Genomic DNA, 25,095 nt, shown 5'->3' on the forward strand with positions numbered 1-25,095 from the left:
CCTGTGTGTTCCAGTATTAGGGAATGAAAGCAGACGATAAAAGAATTCCCTTAGATACCTTACAACTAAACAGCACAGTTTTAGGTACAGCCCCCAAATTACTGTTTGAGATTTAAGAGATTGATTAAAGACACACACACACACACGGCAGTAAGGGTTGGAAAGGGAGAATGAAAAAGGCCAGAGAACCAGGTACTAGTTAGAAAACATGGTCTAGCAAGTCTCAGCTGTAACTTTCTCAACTCTTATTTGAACCTCTTTACTGTATAAGTGTAAAAACAAACAAACAAAAAGAAACTTACCAGAAGATGGCTCCGTATTTTAAAAAAATTACGATTTGGTACTACCGTATACAAAGTTAGAATTATCACCTTTTGATTTAAATTAGACTCTAGATACTTGAAATTAAACCAGCCCTAAAAAGTTTAGCTCCATTCTTCCATCTGTACATTTTCTAAGTGGAGAAAAGAGCTGCTTCGATAGCCTCCATTTTATTAGGTCAATAGAATTTCCCACAATAGGTAGCCTGATAAATACATGTTGAAACTGCCAAGAGTTTAGCAAATGAAGCACTTAAGAAGATAAAAACTATTCCTTTTATGACAAAATTTAATAATTTAGTGATTTCTGTACTTTTCCTGATAAGAATAAAAGGTGACAAATGATGTTCAAAATTGGAAACCAGACAAAATCACATTTATTTCAATAGCTCCAAGTGCAAATACAGCAAGTCAGTACACAAAGTTTCAAGATACAGCTTTAAGTATAATGAAAACTTGATATACAAAAAAGAAAGGGTAAATAGCAGAAATAAAGCTCAATGTTTAAAAAATTCAAGTAACCTGAAAACCTTTAGACTAAAATAGTCTTTCATCAATTCAGAAATGCCTTAGTTTATAGATAAGAGTAGTACATTGCAGTCAAAAAGGACTTCTCAAAGAAAGAGAATCACCCCAAACTGGTCAGCTGCAGATACGAGTAGAAATTCCCAGTGCTGGCTATTTCAGAGTTAGCATTCACTCACACTATACAGATTGGTGTGGTTCAACCCATGGCATTTGATCTTTAAGCAAATTCCAAAATAGTGTTTAAAGTTCAGTACTACTAAGAGTTCTTGAAATGGCCACTATATATTTAAAAGGTTTGAAGACCAATTTCAGGTTCAGGCCTATGGTACAACTTGGGGAAAAGACATACATTAATATTCCTTCCATTACTTCAATCTTTTTTGTAAGGTTAGCAACATGGCCTTTAAAACTTCCTCAGGGAAAATGTAGTTAAACATAGAAAAGTTCCCACTAGGAAGATAATTAAAAGGTGTTAATGTTCTTTTTATCACTTAGCAACCAAGACACATGTTTATTTCCACTCCCCAGAAGCAATGTTAGCTACTAGCTTCAATTCAGGAAATGTGTATCTGCAGCAAGGTTTATGTGAGATGCTTATTCAGTCTTTTTCTCAACCTTCTTCATTTTCTCAACGTAGGCAGTAAATTGAGAGTCTGTTCCAAAAAGTCTATCCCACCATGTAAATGTCGAAGCATAGTTTCCAATGAAGTTCATGTGGTGGAAATCATGATGCCGAGAACCAGCATAGAAAGGAATAAGATTTAAAGGGTTGAGAGGAATGTCATAACCACTGAAATAAAAATGATAAAGAGTATTAAGAAAGTAAATACACCTTAAATAATCGACATTTTCATTGATAGTAATAAGCTTGTTAACCATTCAAATGACATTCCACTTTACCTAAGTCACTTATTCCTGACATGTTTACAAAAGACAAAAACTCACAGCAAATGGTGCATATTCTAGAAACCACTTTAAGAAATTAAAGAAAAACTTGAACAATTAATAGACATTAATATTATACATCAGGGGATGAAAGAGGGGTGATAGTAATGAATCTTTAGACATAGATTTTCATGCCTTTTTTTTTCCTTGTTTTAGAGGACTTTCTCACCATAGTTTGTAACACCCATAATACTACATATTTTTTTTAGGAAAAGTTATATGAAATTAGTACCAAGCATTACAAAGGTTAAACCTGAGGATTACTGTTTTGCAACTTCTTTTAGAGTACCCACCTTTATTTCTAACTACAAGTCTAAAATCTGATATCTACAATTATACCAGTCTGAATCACCCCAATCCTTCCCTCCCTTGAGGAGTCTGAAGGGGGAAGGAAGGAGAAAAGAGCAATGGAAGGAAAGATTGAAGGAGACACCATCTACCACTTTTCTGCCTAAGACTAGAAGCATTAATTTTGCTACTTTAGTGATTCAGAAACAATTCCTAGAATTTCATATTCTGCTTGCACAGATGAAAATTCCCAAATAAAAATGCAATAAATATATAATCATTTTTAAATGATGAAAAATTAGGATATTGGGAATTTGAAAAGGCATTTAATAGAAATAATTTACCAAAAAATGCCTTCCAATCAACAGAAAGGAAGCATGTGAAATATGAACATATCACAAGCAGTTTTCATCACTGCTGGGCAGTGGAGTACACAAATGTTTTATTCAGTGAATCCATTCAGTGGATGTTTCAATATTTTTTTCAAGTAAGAGTTAGGTTTAGGTTCATTACAGAAGGATAAAGTAATTGCTGCTCCTGAATTACAGTATTTAACCAAATTTTTAAGAAAACAACAAGAGTATTTTCATTTGAACAATGTTTCAGGAAGACTCTGCAAGGCATGAAATCCAAAAGCCATTAAAAAAAAAACTGAGAGATTTTACTACATAAAAAATTAAAACTTCAGAACTGCAAAAGAACCATCAAGAGTTAAAATTCAAATGACAGATGGAGAGAAAATATTTACAACATATGTAACAAACAAAGCTTACACATGAACCAATAGGTTATAAAACGTATAGCCTTAACAGAAAAACTGGCAAATGATATAAACTGGTAATTCAAAGAAAAAATTACTGTTGGTCAACAAGCACAAAGACAGGTGGAGTAGAAGGACGTGTGCTCACTCCCTCTTGCAAGAGCACTGTAATCACAACTAACTGCTGAACAATCATTGACAGGAAGACACTGGAACTCACCAAAAAAGATACCCCACATCCAAAGACAAAGGAGAAGCCGCAATGAGACGGTAGGAGGGGCGCAATCACAATAAAATCAGAACCCATAACCGCTGGGTGGGTGACTCACAAACTGGAGAACAATTATACCACAGAAGTCCACCCACTGGAGTGAAGGTTCTGAGCCCCACATCAGGCTTCCCAACCTGGGGGTCCAGCGATGGGAGGAGGAAGTCCCAGATTCAGACTTCGAAGGCTAGTGAGATTTGATTGTGGGACTTTGACTGAACTGTAGGAAACAGAGACTCCACTCTTGGAAGACACACACAAAGTAGTGTGTGCATCAGGACCCAGGGGGAAGGAGCACTGACCCCATAGGAGACTGAACTAGCTGTACCTGCTGATGTTGGAGGGTCTCCTGCAGAGGCGGGGGGTGGCTGTGGCTCACTGCGGGGACAGGGACATGGACAGCAGAAGTTCTGGGAAGTACTCCTTGGTGTGAGCCCTCCCAGAGTCCGCCATTAACCACACCAAAGAGCCTCTAGGCTCCAGTGTTGCCTCAGGCCAAACAACCAACAGGCAGGGAACTCAGCCCCACCCATCATCAGACAAATGGATTAAAGTTTTAGTGAGCTCTGCCCACGAGAGCAACACCCACCTCTACCCACCACCAGTCCCTCCCATCAGGAATCTTGCACAAGCCTCTTAGATAGCCTCATCCACCAGAGGGCAGACAGCAGAAGCAAGAAGAACTACTATCCTGCAGCCTGTGGGACGAAAACCACATTCACAGAAAGACAGACAAAATGAAAAGGCAGAGGACTATGTACCAGGATGAAGGGAACAAGATAAAACCCCAGAAAAACAACTAAATGAAGTGGCGACAGGCAACCTTCCAGAAAAAGAATTCAGAATAATGATAGTGAAGATGATCCAGGACCTCAGAAAAAGAATGGAGGCAAAGATCGAGAAGAGGCAAGAAATGTTTAACCAAGACCTAGAAGAATAAAAGAACAAACAGAGATGAATACTGCAATAACTGAAATGAAAAATACACGAGAAGGAATCAACAGCAGAATAACTGAGGCAGAAGAATGGATAAGTGACCTGGAAGATAGAATGGTGGAATTCACTGCCACAAAACAGAATAAAGACCAAAAAGAAATGAGGACAGCCTAAGAGACCTCTGGGACAATCTTAAATGCACCAACACTTGAGTTATAGGGGTCCCAGAAGGAGAAGAGAGAGAGAAAGGACCCAAGAAGATATCTGAAGAGACTACAGTCGAAAACTTCCCTAACATGGGAAAGGAAAGAGCCACCCAAGTCCAGGAAGCGCAGAGAGTCCCAGGCAGGATAAACCCAAGGAGAAACACACCGAGACACATAGTAATCAAACTGACAAAAATTAAAGACAAAGAAAAATTATTAAAAGCAACAAGGGAAAAACTACAAATAACATACAAGGGAACCCCCATAAGGTTAACAGCTGATTTCTCTGCAGAAACTCTATAAGCCAGAAGGGAGTGGCATGATATAGTTAAAGTGATGAAGGGGAAGAACCTACATCCGAGGTTACTCTACCTGGCAAGGATCTCGTTCAGATTCGACAGAGAAATCAAAAGCTTTACAGACAAGCAAAAGCTAAGAGAATTCAGCACCACCAAACCAGCTCTACAGGAAACGCTAAAGGAACTTCTCTAAGTGGGAAACACAAGAGAAGAAAAGGACCTACAAAAACAACCCCCAAACAATTAAGAAAATGGTAATAGGAACATAAATATCGATAATTACCTTAAATGTGAACGGATTAAATGCTCCAACCAAAAGACACAAGCTTGCTGAATGGATACAAAAACAAGACCCATATATATGCTGTCTACAAGAGACCCCCTTCAGACCTAGGGACACATACAGACTGAAAGTGAGGGGATGGAAAAAGATATTCCATGCAAATGGAAATCATAAGAAAGCTGGAGTAGCAATACTCATATCAGATAAAGTAGACTTTAAAATAAAGAATGTTATGAGAGACAAGGAAGGACACTACGTAATGATCAAGGGATCAATCCAAGAAGAAGATATAACAATTATAAATATATAAGCATCCCACATAGGAGCACCTCAATACATAAGGCAAATGTTAACAGCTATAAAAGAGGAAATCGACAGTAACGCAATAATGGTGGGGGACTTTAACACCTCATTTACAGCAATGGACAGATGATCCAGACAGAAAATTAATAAGGAAACAGAAGCTTTAAATGACACAATAGACCAGATAGATTTAAATGAAATTTATAGGACATTCCACCTGAAAAGAGCAGATTACACTTTCTTCAAGTGCACACGGAACATTCTCCAGGATAGATCACATCTTGGGTCACAAATCAAGCCTCGGTAAATTTAAGAAAACCGAAATCATATCAAGCATGTTTTCTGACCACAACGCTATGAGATTAGAAATCAATTACAAGGAAAAACAATGTAAAAAACACAAACACATGGAGGCTAAACAATACGTTACTAAATAACCAAGAGAACACTGAAGAAATCAAAGAGGAAATCAAAAAATACCTAGAAACAAATGACAATAAAAATACGACGGCCCAAAACCTATGGGATACAGCAAAAGCTGTTCTAAGAGGGAAGTTTATAGCTATACAATCCTACCTCAAGAAACAAGAAAAATCTCAAACAATCTAACCTTACACCTAAAGGAACTAGAGAAACAAGAACAAACAAAACCCATAGTTAGTAGAAGGAAAGAAATCATAAAGATCAGAGCAGAAATAAATGAAATAGAAACAGAGAAAACAATAGCAAAGATCAATAAAACTAAAAGCTGGTTCTTTGAGAACATGAACAAAATTGATAAACCTTTAGCCAGACTCATCAAGAAAAAGAGGGAGAGGACTAAAATCAATAAGAGTAGAAATGAAAACGGAGAAGTTACAACAGACACTGCAGAAGTACAAAGCATCACAAGAGACTACTACAAGCAACTCTATGCCAATAAAATGGACAACCTGGAAGAAATGAAAAAATTCTTAGAAAGGTAAAACCTTCCAAGAATGAACCTGGAAGAAATAGAAAATATGAACAGGCTAATCACAAGTAATGAAATTGAAACTGTGATTAAATATTTTCCAACAAACAAAAGTCCAGGACCAGACGGCTTCACAGGTGAATTCTATCAAACATTTAGAGAAGCGCTAACACCCATCCTTCTCAAACTCTTCCAAAACACTGCAGAGGAAGGAACACTCCCAAACACACTCTACGAGGCCACCATCACCCTGATACCAAAACCAGACAAAGATACTACAAACAAAGAAAATTACACAGCAATATCACTGATGAATATAGATGCAAAAATCCTCAACAAAATAATAGCAAACAGAATCCAACAACACAGTAAAAGGATCATACATAAGGCAAATGTTAACAGCTATAAAAGAGGAAATCGACAGTAACGCAATAATAGTGGGGGACTTTAACACCTCATTTACAGCAATGGACAGATCAAAGGATAAAATCCTTTTATCCTGGGATAAAAGGATTCATCCCAGGGATGCAAGGATTCTTCAATATACATAAATGAATCAATGTGATACACCATATTAACAAATTGAAGAATAAATACCATATGATCATCTCAAGAGATGCAGAAAAAGCTTTTGACAAAAATTCAACATCCATTTATGATAAAAGCTCTCCAGAAAGTGGGCACAGAGGGAACCTACCTCAACATAATAAAGGCCATATATGACAAACCCACAGCAAACACCATTCTCAATGGTGAAAAACTGAAAGCATTTCCTCTAAGATCAGGAACAAGACAAGGATGTCCACTCTCACCACTATTATTCAACATAGCTTTGGAAGTCCTAGCTATGGCAATCAGAGAAGAAAAAGAAATAAAAGGAATACAAATTGCAAAAGAGAAGTAAAACTGTCACTGTTCGCAGATGACATGATACTCTACACAGATAATCCTAAAGATGTCACCAGAAAACTACTAGAGCTAATCAATGAATTTGGTAAAGTCCCAGGATACAAAATTAATGCACAGAAATCTCTTACATTCCTATACACTAACAACGAAAGATCAGAAAGAGAAATTAAGGAAACAATCCCATTCACCATTGCACCAAAAAGAATAAAATACCTAGGAATAAACCTACCTAAGGAGGTAAAAGACCTGTACTCAGAAAACCATAAGACACTGATGAAAGAAATCAATGATGACACAAACAGATGGAGAGATATACCATGTTCTTGGATTAGAAGAATCAATATTGTGAAAATGACTATACTACCCAAAGCAATCTACAGATTCAGTGCAATCCCTATCAAATTAACAATGGCATTTTTTATAGAACTAGAACAAAAAATCCTAAAATTTGTATGGAGACACAAAAGACCCCGAATTGCCAAAGCATCCTGAAGGGAGAAAACAGATCTGGGGGAATCAGACTCCCTGACTTCAGTCCATACTACAAAGCTACAGTAGTCAAGACAATATGGTACTGGCACAAAAACAGAGATATAGATCAATGGAACAGGATAGAAAGCCCAGAGATAAACCCACGCACCTATGGTCAACTAATCTATGACAAAGGAGGCAAGGATATACAATGGAGAAAAGACAGTCTCTTCAATAAGTGGTGCTGGGAAAACTGGACAACTACATGTAAAAGAATGAAATTAGAACACTCCCCAACAACAATACACAAAAATAAACTCAATATGGATTAAAGACCTAAACGTTAAGACAGGACACTATAAAACTCTTAGAGGAAAACATAGGAAGAACACTCTTTGACATAAATCACAGCAAGATCTTTTTTGATCCACCTCCTAGAGTAATGGAAATAAAAACAAAAATAAACAAATGGGGCCTAATGAAACTTCAAAGCTTTTGCACAGCAAAGGAAACTATAAGCAAGATGAAAAGACAACCCTCAGAATGGGAGAAAATATTTGCAAACAAATCAATGGACAAAGGATTAATCTCCAAAATATATAAACAGCTCATGCAGCTCAATATTAAAAAAAACAATCAACCCAATCCAAAAACTACAATGAGGTATCACCTCACACCAGTTAGAATGGGCATCATCAGAAAATCTACAAACAACAAATGCTGGAGAGGGTGTGGAGAAAAGGGAACCCTCTTGCACTGTTGGTGGGAAGGTAAACTGATACAGCCACTATGGAGAACCGTATGGAGGTTCCTTAAGAAACTAAAAACAGAACTACCATATGACCCAGCAATCCCACTACGGGGCACATACCCAGAGAAAACCATAATTCAAAAAGACACATGCACCCCAATGTTCATTGCAGCACTGTTTACAATAGCCAGGTCATGGAAACAACCTAAATGCCCATCGACAGACGAATGGATAAAGAAGATGTGGCACATATATACAATGGAATATTACTCAGCCATAAAAAGGAATGCAATTGGGTCCTTTGCAGAGACATGGATGGACTTAGAGACTGTCATACAGAGTGAAGTAAGTCAGAAAGAGAAAAACAAACATTGTATATTAACGCATATATGTGGAATCTAGAAAAATGGTACAGATGAACCAGGTCTGCAAGGCAGAAATAGAGACACAGATGTAGAGAACAAACGTAGACACCAAGCGGGCGGGGTGGGGGGTGGTGGTGGGATGAATCGGCAGATGGGGAAAAAAAAAAAAACCCAGCACAAAGACAGCCATGCAGCCTCACCAGCCCCTGGGGAATGCAGTGCATAACCCTGAAGGCTCTCTGCCCTCCTACTGACCAAGATTAACTAGACTGTAATGTCCAGGTTGCAAAAGGTGTTGGGCGCAGGGAAAGCATTCTTACAGGTTCCTGCTGGGCGTGTAGAGAGGGGCCCTTTTGGAGGGCAGTTCTGCAGCACTTATCAAAATTTTATTTCATTTTCTCAAATGATACATGAATATACTCTCACCATAAAAACGACAACAGCCATAGATAGGAATGTAAAAAAACCCAAAAATTATTATTTGAACTTTTATCCAATGATTATGTTCTCCTGTTTATTAAAAATAGCAACATTAACAAGGTTAACTTCTCCTATTACTCTACTTAGGAAAAAAGATAACCTATGACAATGATTACGGTGCATGAAATGGGTGAAGGTGGTCAAAAGGCATGAACTTCCAGTTATAAGATGAATTAAGTCTTGGACATGTAATGTACAGCATGGAGGCTGAAATCAACAATCCTGTGAATCTGAAAGTTGCTAAGAGAGTAGATCTTAAGAGTTCTCAAATTTGTCACTCTGTGTAGAGATGAACAGTGTGGTTAGCATTTTGCAATACATACATATATCAAACCATTATGTTGCACACCTAAAACACAATGTTACATGTCAGTTACATTTCAATTTAAAAAAAAAAAAACCGAAATAATCTATGACCATGAAAAAAGGATATTTTATGATACTTTTACCTGAACAGAAACCATAGCTTACCTATGGACATCAACAGTTTCTATCAAACGAATGGTTACCCAGGCCCAAAGAAGAATAACATGATCACACAAAAGCATGATTCCAATGAAAAATCCAGTTCCAAGAATTAAGGTTTCCAGAGGATGTGCATATTCAGCTTCCATTCCAAATGGAGCCTAAAATAAGTAAGAATTGCTTAATATATTGTGATGGTTAATTTTATGTGTCAACTTATCTAGGCCGTGGTGCCCAGCTGCTTGGTCAAACACCAGTCTAGATGCTGGTGTGAAGGTCTTTTTTAGATGTGATTAACAGTTAAGTCAGTAGACCATGAGTAAAGAAGAGGACCCTCCATAACCCAGGTGAGCTTCATCCAATCAGATGAAGGCCTTAAAAGCAAAGACTGAGGATTCCCAAGAAAGAAGGAATTCTCAAGACTACAATACAGAAACCCTGCCTGGTTTCCAGCCTGCTGCCCTAAGGAATTGAGATCCAGGCCTGCAACATCAACTCTCACCTGCGTTTCCAACCTGTGAGCTGCCCTACAGATTTCAGATTCACCAGCCCCCACAAGTGCATGAGCCAGTTCCTTAAAATAAATCTGTGTGTGTGTGTGTATCTCCTATTGATTTTGTTTCTTTGGAGAACCCTAATATATATATTCTCATTTATTTATGTATATCATTTTATGAAATTATATCCCTTCTATATGTTATGATAGATAGTACAGGCATCCCTAGGTATCCCAGGGGGATTGGTTCCAGGACTCCCATGGATACCAAACTCCAAGGATGCTCAAGTCCCTTATATAAAATGGTGCAATATTTGCATATAACCTATGCACATCCTCCCATATACTTTAAATCATCTACAGATTATTTATAATACCTAATACAATGTAAATGCTGTGTAACTGTTGTAAATACAATTTAAACGTTATGTAAATAGTTGTCCACTCGAGGCAAATTCAAGTTTTGCCTTTCGGAACTTTCTGAAATTTTTTTCCCAAATATTTTCAATCCTCGGTTGGTTGAATTCATGAATTCAGAACCCATGGATACTGAGGATCAATTATATATCTAGCCATACATATATAAACATTAACAGTAATTCTCAATAAAAATGTTTTTTTGTTCTTACCAAACATTAAAAGTCTAGGGATGTCCTTAAAACAATCTATTTTAATAGCTGTCTTTGATGATTTGAGATAAAGGCATTAAACAATTGACTTGAATTCTAATTTTGGTTTATGCACCTGAATTTGTTCTGCCAAGAAAGGGATGTTTGGTTTATCATATCATGTAATTAGGATCAATGCAGAACATACCAAAATAACAAATTTGACAAAGCTAACATCAAAGCAGTTCTGATAAAAATCACTGTTTTGTGGGAAGGAGTTAGCAATGATGTGGAAATGTGTTAAAACTAACTTGGAAAGTGTTTTAGGAATTTAACGATTCAAGGTTTGTTGTTTTGGGGTCCCACTTAAATGACCTTAACAGCACTAGAGGCCTCTATCAAACTGCCAGGTACCCAACTGTGTGAGGATAGCGCTCTGGACCCAAAGACAAAAATGAACGATTTCACGTAACATTTTTCTTTCAGGTCTCAATTTACCATGAAATTAAGATATTAAAGAAAATCTGTAGAACTCCCTTTGTGTTTAGGTGTGTGTGTATTATATTCTTAACAATCATGCCAAAGGAAAAAGAAATAAAAACATCACTGACAATTTTTTTTAAAAGTCCAGGAGATTTTTTTTTTAAATGACATTTTTGCCTCTAGTAGGAAAAATGTATTAAATATAGTTCTAACATACCTGAAACTCATGATGAATTTTATGAATATGCTTATATATTCTTTTGTGGTGTAAGAGCCTATGCAGGAAATAGTGCCAGGTATCCTCAATCACTGCACAGCCAAAGCATCTTGCCAAAAGCATGTACCTTTAAGATGAAAATACTGCAATGAGGATTAAATAACTTTTACTTAAACAATCTAGACTTTTACCTGGGATCACTGCTGGAGACACTGCATAAAACCAAATACCAGCTTGACCTAACTGGTTATATTGATCAACAAATTCTCAAAACAATATATATAGATGCAAGCTAGCTATATGATACCACCTGAAGAAGGGTTAAAGAATCTGACCACCATACCAATTCTAATTCGCTTAAAAAAAAGTCACAGGTATAAAATCAGAGTTAAGAAACAAAACTCAAAACTTCTAGGAAAAGAGTAACATTGATAAAGGACTTGAATTAAGATTAATAATAGTAAAATCATTGTTTTTTTCCTGACAAAGAGAAGCACATAAGTGCAATGGGCAAAATATATTTTATATACATATGAACACATACACAGAAATTCTTTTATATGTTGAATATACAGTAATAGGAAAAGCACATATCTATATACTGTACATCTGTGTTCAGGTTAAGTCAGAACAGACAGTTGAATACAAATATTATTTGAACACAAATATTTATGCTCAGATAATATATATTTGTGTCTGTATAGACACAATTTTTATAAACTTCACAAACTATTCTCTCATTTTTTTCTTTCATTTTAGACTTAAAATGCAATAAATTTTTTCTTGGCATAAGCATGTGTACCTGTATACAATCATATAAAGGATGCTATGGAAACTTCTGATGCAAGAAACTCACCTTCCAATAAAAATATTACACTAAAATATAGAAACATATAAAAATGGGAACATTTTAAGTTTCTGCTACGGTTTACTTTTCTACATTTTATTTATTTCCAAAGTTTAGAAGAAACAAACATTAACCAAATGAAGAAAGAAAATAACATTAAAGATATTTTAATTGAATGATAAACCATGACTGAGTATAAAAAGCAAATCTGCATCTACATACCATCTTGGCATTGTTTCCCAATCATAAGGAATATTGAAATACTCTGTAAAATAATAGGTTCCACAAATCAAAGGAAGCTGGATACAAAAGTGATTAAAGAGAAGTACTTTAAAACATTTCCATTGATTTTCCCACGTTTCTGGTTTATCCTATGGAGAAAAAAATCAAAATATTTAGTATTAGCCTCTGCTATCAGGAGTTTCACCTGAAAACTAGAAGTAAATTCCTAGCGTTTTCTCTAATGTTTATATGGAGACTTAAGTTTATGTTATTTAATTAATCCTATGTTATGTGAATTCTATATTATAATTGCTGTGTTACAGTAACTAAGGTCCAGGAACCACAACACACACACACACACACACACACACACGCACCCGCTTCTAAAACCTTGACAACTATCGATATTATCACTACTTTAAATAAGTGAAGAAATTGTCAATAGACAAACCCAGGCATAATGGTCCCGATGATCTCTACAAACCAAAGGAGCACTACAGAATGAATAACTCTTGTCTTTGCTGCCCACAGATCATTTACTTCTTTCATCAGGAATGCCAGAGAGGAAGAAATGTGTTATGCTAAGATCACAGTTGGGTTCTCCCAATTGCTGAGACAGCTGCACACATAGCATTGGAAGCCTTATTACACAGGTAAATCAACACTGCCAGCCATTCAGCGGTTTTCATTCCCAGAAATAAGTGCATTTTTGTTCTTAAACATTGACAGAATTAGAAACTCTCTGAGCTGGAAGAACTTAGAAAACAAATGCGTCCAGTGGTTCCCAAAGAATGGAGAGCTACTACCCACATGAAGTTCACAGATTAAAGTCAAAATGAGGAAGTGAGATTAATGTAGTGAAACGTTCACAAAACCTCATGAGGATTATCGACTTGCTTAGCAAGCCATATAGAAAAATCTAAAATATATTCAATTTAAAGGGGTGTACTTAGTTAAAAAGTGCTTTTGGTTTTACAAAAAGATGGTGATAATAAATAGTTATTGCTTTGTTTTAAATGTCCTTACCTAAAAATTCAGAAACCTACCAATGCAAGTTTTTTAACTTAACCATAATATCCCAAGGATGAAACCACTGACCTAAGCAGAGGCCCGGAGGTCAACCTCCCTGCCCAGGATCACACAGACAGTTATTAGCAGAACTTGGACTAACTAAAATCTACGGTTCCAGTGTTGTTCTTGAAATTCTTTGGGAGAGTTACCTTCCCTGACAAAAAAGAAACAGCATTCAACTGGTAATCAGTCTGGAGAGCTGTCTCTAACCTCAGGGCCTCTGTGAAGCTCACATCTCAGTCTGCTCAACAATAAAATGAGGGAATTAGGCGAGATAATTTATAATTGTCTATTTCTACTCTGAGCATGATCTGACCCCGCTCCTCCAAACTTCCAGTCTGTGATTGGGGACAAAATAAATGGAAGATTCTGGCTTGGGCCGGCAAAGGCACTCTTTTTCCCATAGAACTATGTTTAACTGACTTGTGATATCCTGGCTAGACTCTAATACTGATGTAGCTGCAGAAATTAACACAAAAATGAATCAACTGTAACTAAAAAATCATATGCTTTACTGTTTACCAGGCCCACACTTCAGAAAGAATGTTTTTAGTGTATAAATCCTTGAGGAAAATTCCTAGAGAATTATCAAGATGTAAGACTTAAAAAAATCCTGCAAGGTCTACTTCATTACTCTCTCATTCCTGTGAATATTCTCCCCACTAGCAAGCATGTGCATTAGCTGTCTATTCTGTTTCAAAGCAGAGTCTTCAGTGTTAGCTCCACCAGCAACTTTTTCCTGCACCCTCACTGTTTCAGGGTATCTGCCTTTAAAATGTGTAAACCTGTATACACTGATTTTTTGGCTTGTTTTTAAACACCCTGATACTGTGAAAACTTGTACTGATTATATTCACAACTAATTTTAGTATCAAAAAATCTCAAAGCAGGGACCTTAATGGTTGTGAAACTCAAGGAAGACATGCTAAGTACAGACTTGAAGGCTTTCGATCTCTGTTTATCAGTAACTAGTTGTAAACTAGATTACTTCTTGTCCTTTCTTTTGCCACATTTTATTCTAAAGTTTTCATAAAACCTTGAATGAAACAGGTCTTTCTCTCTCTGAAAAAGTTACCACCTCTGACCAGTGAGTCAACTGTAGAGGGCAGAAGACAGACAGGGATACTTTGGCCTGGACAGCCATACAACAAATCAGCCCCATAAATGAACCAACGGGTGACCCGTGGGAGCCAGAATTCCAAACATGCATGAGAACTTAGACATCCAAACTCAATTCTGCCTTTCAAAGCAGGCCTTTTTATAAGACGTATTCTGGAAATGTTGTGCCCTTTATTTACGGTAACAGGATACTCTCCTTTAGGCCACAGCCCTTTTAACACCTTCTCCCGTTACCCTTTGTTCTTCCCTCCTTTGGCTTGGGAGTCCACAGGCAGCTGACCCTCTGCACTATCCCCAGAGAGAATCAATGTTAGTACTTGCTTAAAGTGAGACTCACTGGGAGAGGCTACAAAGAGAAGAGACTGGTCAGAGAGGATGTGTGCACTGACTGCCACCCGACATGGACTCAACGAGTACAAACCAGTCTCCTTAGGTGAACACTCCCAAGATGCCTGCTTTCCACCAAGACTGTGTGCCCTTGAGTTTGAGTTTGGCATGACTTTTTGAGAAAAGTTAACAGTAAGCGTTAGAAACTATCGTGGGTTTACCAAGTGTCAATAAATCATTTCTTTCTCTAACAAGCTGGTGCAGATTCCTTCCTGGGAACTGTGTCAAACTCATTAGTCTACACATTACTAGAAGTTCACTATTTTCCCTCTGTTTAAAACTGAGAAGAGGCACTGCGCATATCTCAACACTTTGTCATGCACAGCAAGCTCTCAAGAAACATTTAGTACACTGAAGTGAATACCTAGAAGCTAGGAGCATCATCATTTTGGGGGGGATGACATGAATGCTGCAGAATTACCATGATATATTTAGGGTAAAAACAAAACCTTTACAGTCTTGATCAAAGTCTTAGCATATTAACATACATTTAAGAGTTGAGACATCATGGGCTGGAGTGAACTGCAAAATACTACTCATGAATCCCCATAACCTTCCCTTCCAGCTAATTTAAAAATTAAAATTTATGTATGATAAACCTCTCCATAAAGTGGGTACAGAAGGAACATATCTCAACATAATAAAGGCCACAGATGATAAGCCCACAGCCAACAACATACTCAATGGTGAAAAGCTGAAAACATTTCCTCTAAGGTAGGAACAAGACAAAGATGACCACTTTTGCACTTTTATTCAACATAGTATTGGAAGTCCTAGCCACAGCAATCAGACAAGAAAAAGAAATAAAAGGAATCCAAATTGGAAAGGAAGAAGTAAAACTGCTACTGTTTGCAGATGACATGATACTATACTATACATAGAAAATCCTAAAGATGCCACCAGAAAACTACTGGAGCTCATCAATGAATCTGGTAAAGTTGCTGGATACAAAATTAATACACAGAACAGAAAACTGTAAGACACTGATCAAAGACACTGAAAACGACACAAATAGATGTAAAGATATAGTGTTCACGGATTGGAAGAATCAATATTGTTAAAATGATCACACTACCCAAGGCAATCTACAGATTCAATGCAATCCCTGTCGAAACACCAGTGGCATTTTTCACAGAACTAGGACAAATAATTTTAAAATTTGTATGGAACCACCATAAAACTCCTAGAAGAAAACATAGGCAGAATACTCTGCCTCTACAGTTATTAAATTGTAATAATATTTTTTTGGATCTGCCTCCTAAAGCAAAGGAAACAAAATCAAAAATAAACAAATGGGACCTCATTAAACTTAAAAGCTTTTCTGGACAGCAAAGGAAACCTTTGACAAAACAGACAATCTGCTGAATGGGAGAAAATATTTGCAAATGATACAACTGATTAGGGGTTAATATCCAAAATATACAAACAGCTCATACAATTCAACATCAAAAAAAAAACTGATTAAAAAATGGGTGTAATACCTGAACAGACATTTTTCCAAAGAAGACATACAGATGGCCAAAAGGCATATGAAAAGATGCTCAACACCACTAATCATCAAGGAAATGTAAATCAAAACCACAATGAGATTTCACCTCACACCTGTCAGAATGGTTATAATCAAAAAGACTACAAATAACAAATGCTGGCAAGGTTGTGAAGAAAAGGGAAACTTAGTACACAGTTGGTGCAAATCTAAATTGGTGCAACCACTGTGGAAAACAGTATGGAGGTTCCTCAAAACACTAAAAATAGAACTACCATATGATCTGGCAATTCCACTCCTGGGTATATATCTGAAAAAAATAAAAACACTAATTTGAAAACACCCACAACGTTCATAGCAGCATTCTTTACAATGGCCAAGATATGGAAGCAACATAAGTGTCCATTAACAGATGAATGGATGAAGAAGATGTGGCATATATACACAATGGAATACTACTCGGCCATAAAAAAGAAGGAAATTTTGCCGTATGCAACAACATGGATGGATCTGCAAGGTATTATGCAAAGTGAAATAAGTCAGAGAAAGACAAATATGTATGTTATCACTTACATGCGGGAAAAAAACCCCCAAAATAAATGAACAAATATAACAAAATAGACTCACAGATATAGAGAACAAATTAGTGGTTACCAGCAGGGAGAGGAAAGGGGGAAGGAGTGAGATAGAGGTAGGGGATTAAGAGGTACAAGCTACTATGTATAAAATAGATAAGTAACAAGGATATATTGTATAGCATAGGGAATATAGTCAATATTTTATAAGAACTTTAAATGGAGTAGAATGTATAAAAATTTTGAATCACAATGTTGTACATCTGAAACTAATATACTGCATATCAACTATATCTCAGTAAAAAATATTTTTTTAATTAAAACTTATAAACCCAAATTAGATAAACATCACATCTACTTAAGGCAAAATTTAACAAATTATTCTTGAAACCTTAACAGTAAATGCTCTAGGGTTGTGCTGTCCAATATGGTAGCAACTAGAAATGTGGCTATTGAACATTTTAAATATAGCTAGTCTTAACTGAGATGGGCTGAAATTAGTGTAAAATATACACTGGATTTCAAAGACTTATTATAAGAATAAGAACATAACATATCCCATTAAAACTTTTAAATTTTGATTACTTACTTAAATGCAACAGTTGAGATTTATTGGATTAAATAAAATATATTGCTAACATTATTTTCCCTATTTCTTTTTACTTTTTAATGTATTCTACTAGAAAATTACACATGTGGCTTCATTATATGTCTATTGGACAGCCCTGATCTAGAGTTTATTTTGAGTTATAAAGTTATATTTACCTTAAAAATATTCAACAAGACTAATGACAATACTCCATTGCAAGTCCATCATACTCACCTTTTGAATTTTGTACTTTTTCATGTAAGGTATAAATTGAAACAAGAATCCAGGTAAACAGAACAAGAAATAAAGGACCTCATGAACTATGAGGGATCCCCATGTTGCAATCTGGAACTTTGTATAATTATTCAACATATAGTTCCAAGCATTTTTAAATGGTTCCTGCAGAGGATTCTCAGGTAAAAGTGAATCTACATATTCCACAGCCAAGGATGCTGAACTAAAGATGCTGATACTTTCATTTGTTGCCATTTTGCAAATCTCTGCAGACAGCCTTATAATTCTGCAAAAATAAGTAAATAAATAAGTAAATAAATAAGCAAGCTAAACAATGAAATTCTAAGAAAACAGTTTTAAAAATGCTTCTGATTAATTTTTAAATTACTAGAGGAGTGCCAATCTCTCAGGTCCTAAACATGATTAAAAACCCCAGTCTACAGGATGTCATCACCACCTCCGTTTGTGGTGTATGATTTAAAAGTCACATGCTAACTTTCAAGAGCAGAATCTAAAGAACTATAGTGGATAAGAAATTTCAAGCCATCTTTAGAGACTTTTCAGTGTGGTCTCCAGGAAAAACTTGTAATTTCAATGAGCAATAGTTGGGTCACTTAAAACTAAAAGAATCTATAAAGAAAAAGTCTGCCAAACATGACTGCATAAAAATTAAATACTTATAATGGGGAATAAAAAGACAATCATAAATAAAGTCAAAGATCAAATGACAAACTGGGAAAAATATTTCCAAAAATTATGACAAAGGGCTACAATGAGTGCTTTAGAAAAAGCCTAAAAACCCAACAGAAAAATGACAAAGACCATTCACGGAAGGTTCACAGAAAAATAAATACAAATGCTTACTAAGCAAATAAGCAGTTCAATTTGACTCAAATAGGAAATGCAGCCTAAAACAAAATCTTTTAAGTTTCATAATGCCCAGTACCCAGTAACAATTTGGGGAAACAGGCACCATTGTACATTGTTGATGGGAGGATTAGTCTATAAAATTCACAGTATTTATTACAACTCAAAATGAATACACCTTTTGACCCAGCAATTTTCTCACTCAAGTGTACCAAGATGAGCACACTAAGACTGAAAGAAGCATTGCTCATAACAGCAAAAAGAAAGAGAAAAAAGTAAAACAAAATGTTAAGTCCATCAACAAGAAATGAATTAAATAAATTCTATCAGGTCCTTCCAAAGACACACAGCCACAGAAAAGGAGGAAGATCTACATGTTCTACATAGAAAGATGCCTAAGATACAGTATTGTGAAACAGCAAGTTGTGGAATGTAGAGCAAGAACCCCACTTATGTTTTTGTGAAAAGGTTATATACTTTATGCACTTTCATGCATACGTATATATGAGAGACACACACACATAGAAACTGTACAGAAAATGCATATGTATACACGGTTGGGGGGGTTATGAAGAGGAGAAAGATTTTACTTTCCATTTTATACCTTCTTACAATTTTAATTTTTTTCATGAGCATGTTTTACTTATTTAATAAATAAGCTTAATAGGTCACCAAATCAAAAAATATAGAAACTTATGAAGAACGTCACTTTCCTAAAAATGTTTACTGATGTCCCTAATTTATGAATTATGATGGGCCACTCTAAAAACAAATATATTAAGCCTAGGAAACTCTTAATAGTATTTAAAATGCCCCCTCCCCCCATAGACCTCTAATCATAGAGGATCGGGGAAGCTTAGCCAGCTTCCTCAGGACTCTGAATTCACTTTGCATCCTTATTCCTCTGTCCTACTCATTCTCAAGTGACTTACAGCACGGGGACTATTGTGCCACAGCCTGTGCTCACTCACCCTCTCCTCTAAGACTATCTGGTCTTGTGTTCTTATCCTACCTCATCAAGAACTTGTCCATCACTTACTCTTTCTCATCTTTCCCTCTTCACTGAGTTCATCCCGTCAAGTTTAAAAACATACTCAAGTCTTCCTTTCTTGAGAAAAGTTTTCCTAACCTCTATCACCTCTCCCCCAAGCCACTGTTCCCTTTCTCTTTTTCTTTGGACCAACCAACTTCTGTCTTAAGGGAGAGATCAACATGCAGCCTCTGACTGGTTAATTCTCACACACACAACTCACTCAACTACAGCTGACCCTTCAATAACATAGGTTTGAACTGTGCAGGTCCACTTAGACTCAGATTTTTTTAAATAAATATATTGGAAAAATTTGGGGAGATTTGCAACAATTTGAAAAAATTCACAGATGAACCACATAGCCTAGAAATATCAAAAAAAATTAAGAAAAAGTTAGGTATGTCGTGAATGCATAAAATATATGTAAATAGTATTCTTACATAGGCATAAAGTGAGTGTTATTTAATATAAAATTAATGTGTTACTGCAAACCAGCCTATTATCAGTGAAGTAGTTTTTTAAAAAAGTAACAATGTTTCCAATACTGTATTATGAATATGACTAATACTATGCTATAAAACTTTATAATGATTCATTTATTAGTGTATAGGCTGAGCTACTGTAAAGCAATAGTATCGACTACACGAGGTGACCACAAAGCAATCATATTGCTGCTTCTTCATTATCAATGCGTGAATCCTTATACATGTAAATATATATATATACGAATTTCTTTTTCACATTTTCTTTCCATTTTTGATATCTGGTGTTAGTAATATTCATAACATCCACAGTGTTTTGTATCATATGAGACAATGTTGATGTAGGTACTGACAGACCATTCATCTTGTAAAAAGACATAAACTTACGGTATCAATAAATACAGCACAGTACTGTAAATGTATTTTCTCTTGCTAATTTTTTAACGTTTTCTCTTCTCAGCTGTTTATGTTATTGGTAAGGCTTTGGTCAACAGTAGGCTATCAGTAGTTCAGTTCTAGAGGAGTCAAAAGTTATGTGTGGATTTTCAACAGCCCAGGGGTTTGGCGCCCCAATCCCCGAGTTGTTCAAGGGCCCACTGTACTTGCAGTCTAGGTCCCCATCCACACCAAAATGTCTTCAATATTCTAAATTACAAAATAAAAGTTGTTCCAATCCTCATTTTTCATGAGGTTGTTACCAAATCTGATGATGCTAAACCAACACCAGTTACTAGCTGTGTGACCTTGAGCAAGTTAAGTCACTTCTCTAAGCCTCAGTTTTATTATCTGCAGAATGTAAAGAATAACAATAGTAACTAGATGATGGGAATCTTTTCATGATGTACATGTATATCAAATCACCACAACATACACTTGAAATATCTTGCAATTTTGTTTGTCAACTGTACCTCAAAAAAGCTGAAAAAATAAGGAATAACAATATAGTTCTTCTCATGAGTCCAAGAAATAATGCACATGAAGTACTTAACATAGGACCTGACACATAGCTACAAGAAGCTAACAATTATTAAGGACTTTCTATAGGCCACTAACTGTTCTAAGAGTGTTACATGCTCTCTCTATATTAAATACTTTAATCCTTACCACACCTTCAAGGCAGGCACTTTTATTATCCCCATTTTACAAATGAAAAACTGAGGTTTAGAAAGATTAAGTAACTTTCCCAAATTACAAAAATGCTACGTGGGGGAGCCTGTGCTCGCATTCATTATGCTATACTGTGATCCGAAATAATAAAGTACATAAATATTATAGTAAGAGGGGAATAATTCCCACAGTTTACCCAAGCCCCCTGAAAGAGTATTCCATATAGGCTGCCTTCATTTTCACATTTCCCATCCATTCTCCAGCAATTACAATCTGTTTCTTATTCTAATCAATGCACTGAATTTACTCTTACTAAGTAAAATCAGTAAGTCTCCTAGCTTCCAGATCCAACATTTTTTTGACTTTATTTTATCTGGCCAATCTGGAAGATTTGATACTTCTCACTTTGAAATGCCCGCCTTTCTTGGTTCTTGGGATTCATATGTATTCACTCTGATTTAATGTGTGGTACTATGTGCAGCCACTGTGCTCCTTGCTGCCCTCACCCCTAACTTCAAAACATAAAATCTAGTGAGGAATACAAAGAAGTAACCAAACTGTCACAAAATCTGTGACAAGAACAATAAAGGGTTGGAAATATAGAACAGAGAGGCCCAGGGAAAGAGGCATCCTAGAGAAAGAGGCATCTAAACTCAAGTCTGGAGCATGGAGGGGAGGTGACTAGATTAAAAGAGAGTGAAGTCGGGTGGGATGGGGTTGGGGGGGATAGTTTTGAACAGAGGAAACATCAGTTCCAAAGACTCAACCAGGAGATGAGAAAGGATACAGCACTTTCTGATTTAGTTATGTCTGTGGTACAGCTTTTGAGAAAGGAAGGCTCAAGAATTGAGGTTGAATAGTTTCCCAGAGATGCTTTCTTTACTCCTTCCAACTATTCTACATTACCTGGAGTGAGCTTATCTGTTCCTGTTGCAAGAATATGCTGATATCCACAATCTCTCTCTCTCTCTAGGCCTCTCTCCTAAACCCCAGGTTCTGATTATCCAAAAATCTACTGGCCATCTCCAACTTAGACAGTTCAGAGGCACGTCAAAGTAAACATGTCCAACATGTTCCGCCACTGCCCCTTGCAGCACTACCCACACACTCCCTACCTCCTGTACCACGCAGTGAACTGGTGCCACCACCTACTTAGACATCTGGGACAGAATGTTCCAGACCTCTATTCTGCTGCCCGGGTTAAGTCTTCACATACTTACCCAATTGAGAGATAACTGCTTTAATTAACATTCAGGAGTTTACTCTCCAGACTCAAGGGAGGGAAATGGACACACTGTTGACAACTGAAGCAAAAAACAGGAATTCAAGAGGAAAGGGGAAGGGAAATAAAGAGTGGATTTTCTTTTCCTTTTTTCATCCTTGCACAACTGGATTGACTGGAGGCCTGCTACAGGCTCAGACAAAAGAAATGTAGTCGTTTGTGGATTCCCTTAGAAACCTTCAAGTTTAGCTGTCGGAGTGCTGCCAGCAGTGCCTGCCCTTCGCCGTGCCCGGATCGCGCCTCCAAGCGTGCCTTTCTTAAACCCTCCCTCCAGAACAGCAGACAGGGTTCACCCCTTCTCCAGACCCTTAGAGTTCCAGGGAGCGCCTCCCCACAGATAAAGACCTAGGCCTCTGCTCTCCTCCTCTCTCACCTTCTCGCCCCCACCCTCGGTATTCCTACAAGAAGGCCTCTGACCGTCCTCCGCTTGGGCCTCTCTGCCCACGAAACAGCGTCCCTTGCCGGTACGTCCTCTGCCCAACTCCCATTCATCCTTCAGTACCCTTCTCGTACGCTCTTCCCAGCCGCACGCCCCGCCGCGCACACAAACAGATCTTGCCCCCCTCCTTTTGTACAACTCTGGTCACACTGGCACCGTGGGCTGTGACCACTGTCCCGGACGGCTGAGGGCCGTGCCCGGTTCCGACACTGACTGAGGGATTTCACCCTTTTCCACCCGTACCCGCCGCCACGCCCTCCATCCCGGCCTCCATCCGCGGGCACCGACACTGACTGAGGGATTTCACCCTTTTCCACCCGTACCCGCCGCCACGCCCTCCATCCCGGCCTCCATCCGCGGGCACCGACACTGACTGAGGGATTTCACCCTTTTCCACCCGTACCCGCCGCCACGCCCTCCATCCCGGCCTCCATCCGCGGGCACCGGCCGTACCCTCTTCCACCCCTGGCCCTCACCTGCACACCGCTGTATCTGCTGCCGTCTCCTCCCGAGCTTCGCTAGGCTCAGCCGCTCGGGCGGTTCCTCCCGCCGTTATTGGCTTGCGAGGGCCCCCGCCCCGCCTTCCGGGCGCTGTGATTGGTCTGCGCAGCTGCCGGCATCGTGTGACTCGCGCGAACGGAGCACTGGCGGCGCGGCCATTGGCTGCGAGGATGGAGTGAGGATCGTGAGAGCTGGGCGTCAGGCCAGTAGAGGCGCCGCGGCGCCTGGGGGCGGGAGCGCACAGCCAGGTAGGTGGGGCGGAGGTGAGGCAGTGAGGGGTCGCGCATCAACCTCGGTCCCGCTCCCAGGCGCCTGCGCGGTCGGGGAGGCAGTGATTCCGCTGGCTGTGAAGTGTTTTCGCGGCGCAGGGTTCACAGGTCGCTGCTTTCGCTGGTGCGCCTCGAGTTTAGATCACCTCTTTCTCCTCCCCAGCCCCAGCGCCCCTTGATAACTCCCACGTTTACGTAGGAGATGGGGAACTTCAAATGCAGCGCCATTCCTGTATGCGGACGGGAAGCCGAGGGTCCGGGAGGTTTAGGAGAGACTGGACGCGGCAGTTGGCTCGGCACGCGGGGAGACCGCCGCCGCGGACCCGCACGGGGCTCACACTTGCAGCCCGGCTTGGTCGCCTTCCGCCCCTGCGGGGGTGCAGGAGTGTGCACAGATGGGGGTCATCCACGAATTTAAGCTTTCGCTTAAGAGAGCCTTTTAAAACTTGCACAAGGGCAACACGCGGTCTAGTTGAAGGCACTTTATATGCAGGACTTTGTACAAACGGGATAATATCGCTTTTCATGGCTGTGATCGGACTGGCTCTCCTGCCTGAAACAAGGGGTCAGGTACCATCTGCTTCAGGAAGCCCCTTCTTGAGGAATATGTCTCTTGTTAGGTCCAGTGACCTCTACCGATTCAGATAACTGTCCCATGTGTTTGACACCCACGTTCTTTGTAAAGTATCATGACAGAAAAATCACATCAAATGAAAAGAAACGGGATCTGTCCCTTGGGTGTTCAGAGCCTTGTCTTTAGGAGGCCTATGGTGTCCTGGGGTGGATGTTGTGCTGCACCACCTAGGTCCCCCCTTCAGGACTAAAGCAGGTCTTCAGCTACTGAATGTTGGCAAAAAGAGCCACTGTCCCATGGCACGAGTCCCTTTCCAGGGGGCAGCCTGAGTCCAGTGACTGGTTGATGCAGGAGTGTAAAGGCCCAGCCCCTCACCCCAATTTAGGATTCCTTTGATTGGCCAGCCTAGCTCTAGGCACCCCCCCCCGCCATTGGCTGAGGTTGTGGGTGTGACTGCACCGCAGCCCAAGTTTCCCTTTGCCCAAACGTGTTGCCTTCTGTCAAGGAGTGTTAAGGGCGTGCGCTATGGGGTCAGACCTACCAGGTTGTCACTCATTAGCAGTGTGCTCTTACATAACTTACTTCTCAAAATTTTATCTAGTACTTTTGTAAAATGGGTATTATAATAATGTTTGTTGTGACAGTAAATGTGATTATGTATGCAAAGCCCTTTGCACAGTA

General features: G+C 38.5%; 1 protein-coding gene across 1 annotated transcript; it reads right to left on the reverse strand.

Annotated features, from left to right (window-relative positions):
- Positions 1 to 699: 699 nt before the first annotated feature.
- On the reverse strand, positions 700 to 23,620 carry MSMO1 (methylsterol monooxygenase 1). The gene is made up of 6 exons (XM_068542662.1): positions 23,547 to 23,620; positions 17,864 to 18,149; positions 12,403 to 12,551; positions 11,334 to 11,460; positions 9,536 to 9,690; positions 700 to 1,638 (listed from the first exon to the last, which is right to left on the reverse strand). Exons 2-6 carry the CDS (start codon positions 18,116 to 18,118, stop codon positions 1,443 to 1,445), a joined length of 882 nt encoding a protein of 293 aa, XP_068398763.1. The 5' UTR covers positions 18,119 to 18,149; positions 23,547 to 23,620; the 3' UTR covers positions 700 to 1,442.
- Positions 23,621 to 25,095: the final 1,475 nt, after the last annotated feature.

Source organism: Eschrichtius robustus, chromosome 4, assembly GCF_028021215.1.
Source record: "Eschrichtius robustus isolate mEscRob2 chromosome 4, mEscRob2.pri, whole genome shotgun sequence".
NCBI classification, from domain to species: Eukaryota; Metazoa; Chordata; class Mammalia; order Artiodactyla; family Eschrichtiidae; genus Eschrichtius; species Eschrichtius robustus.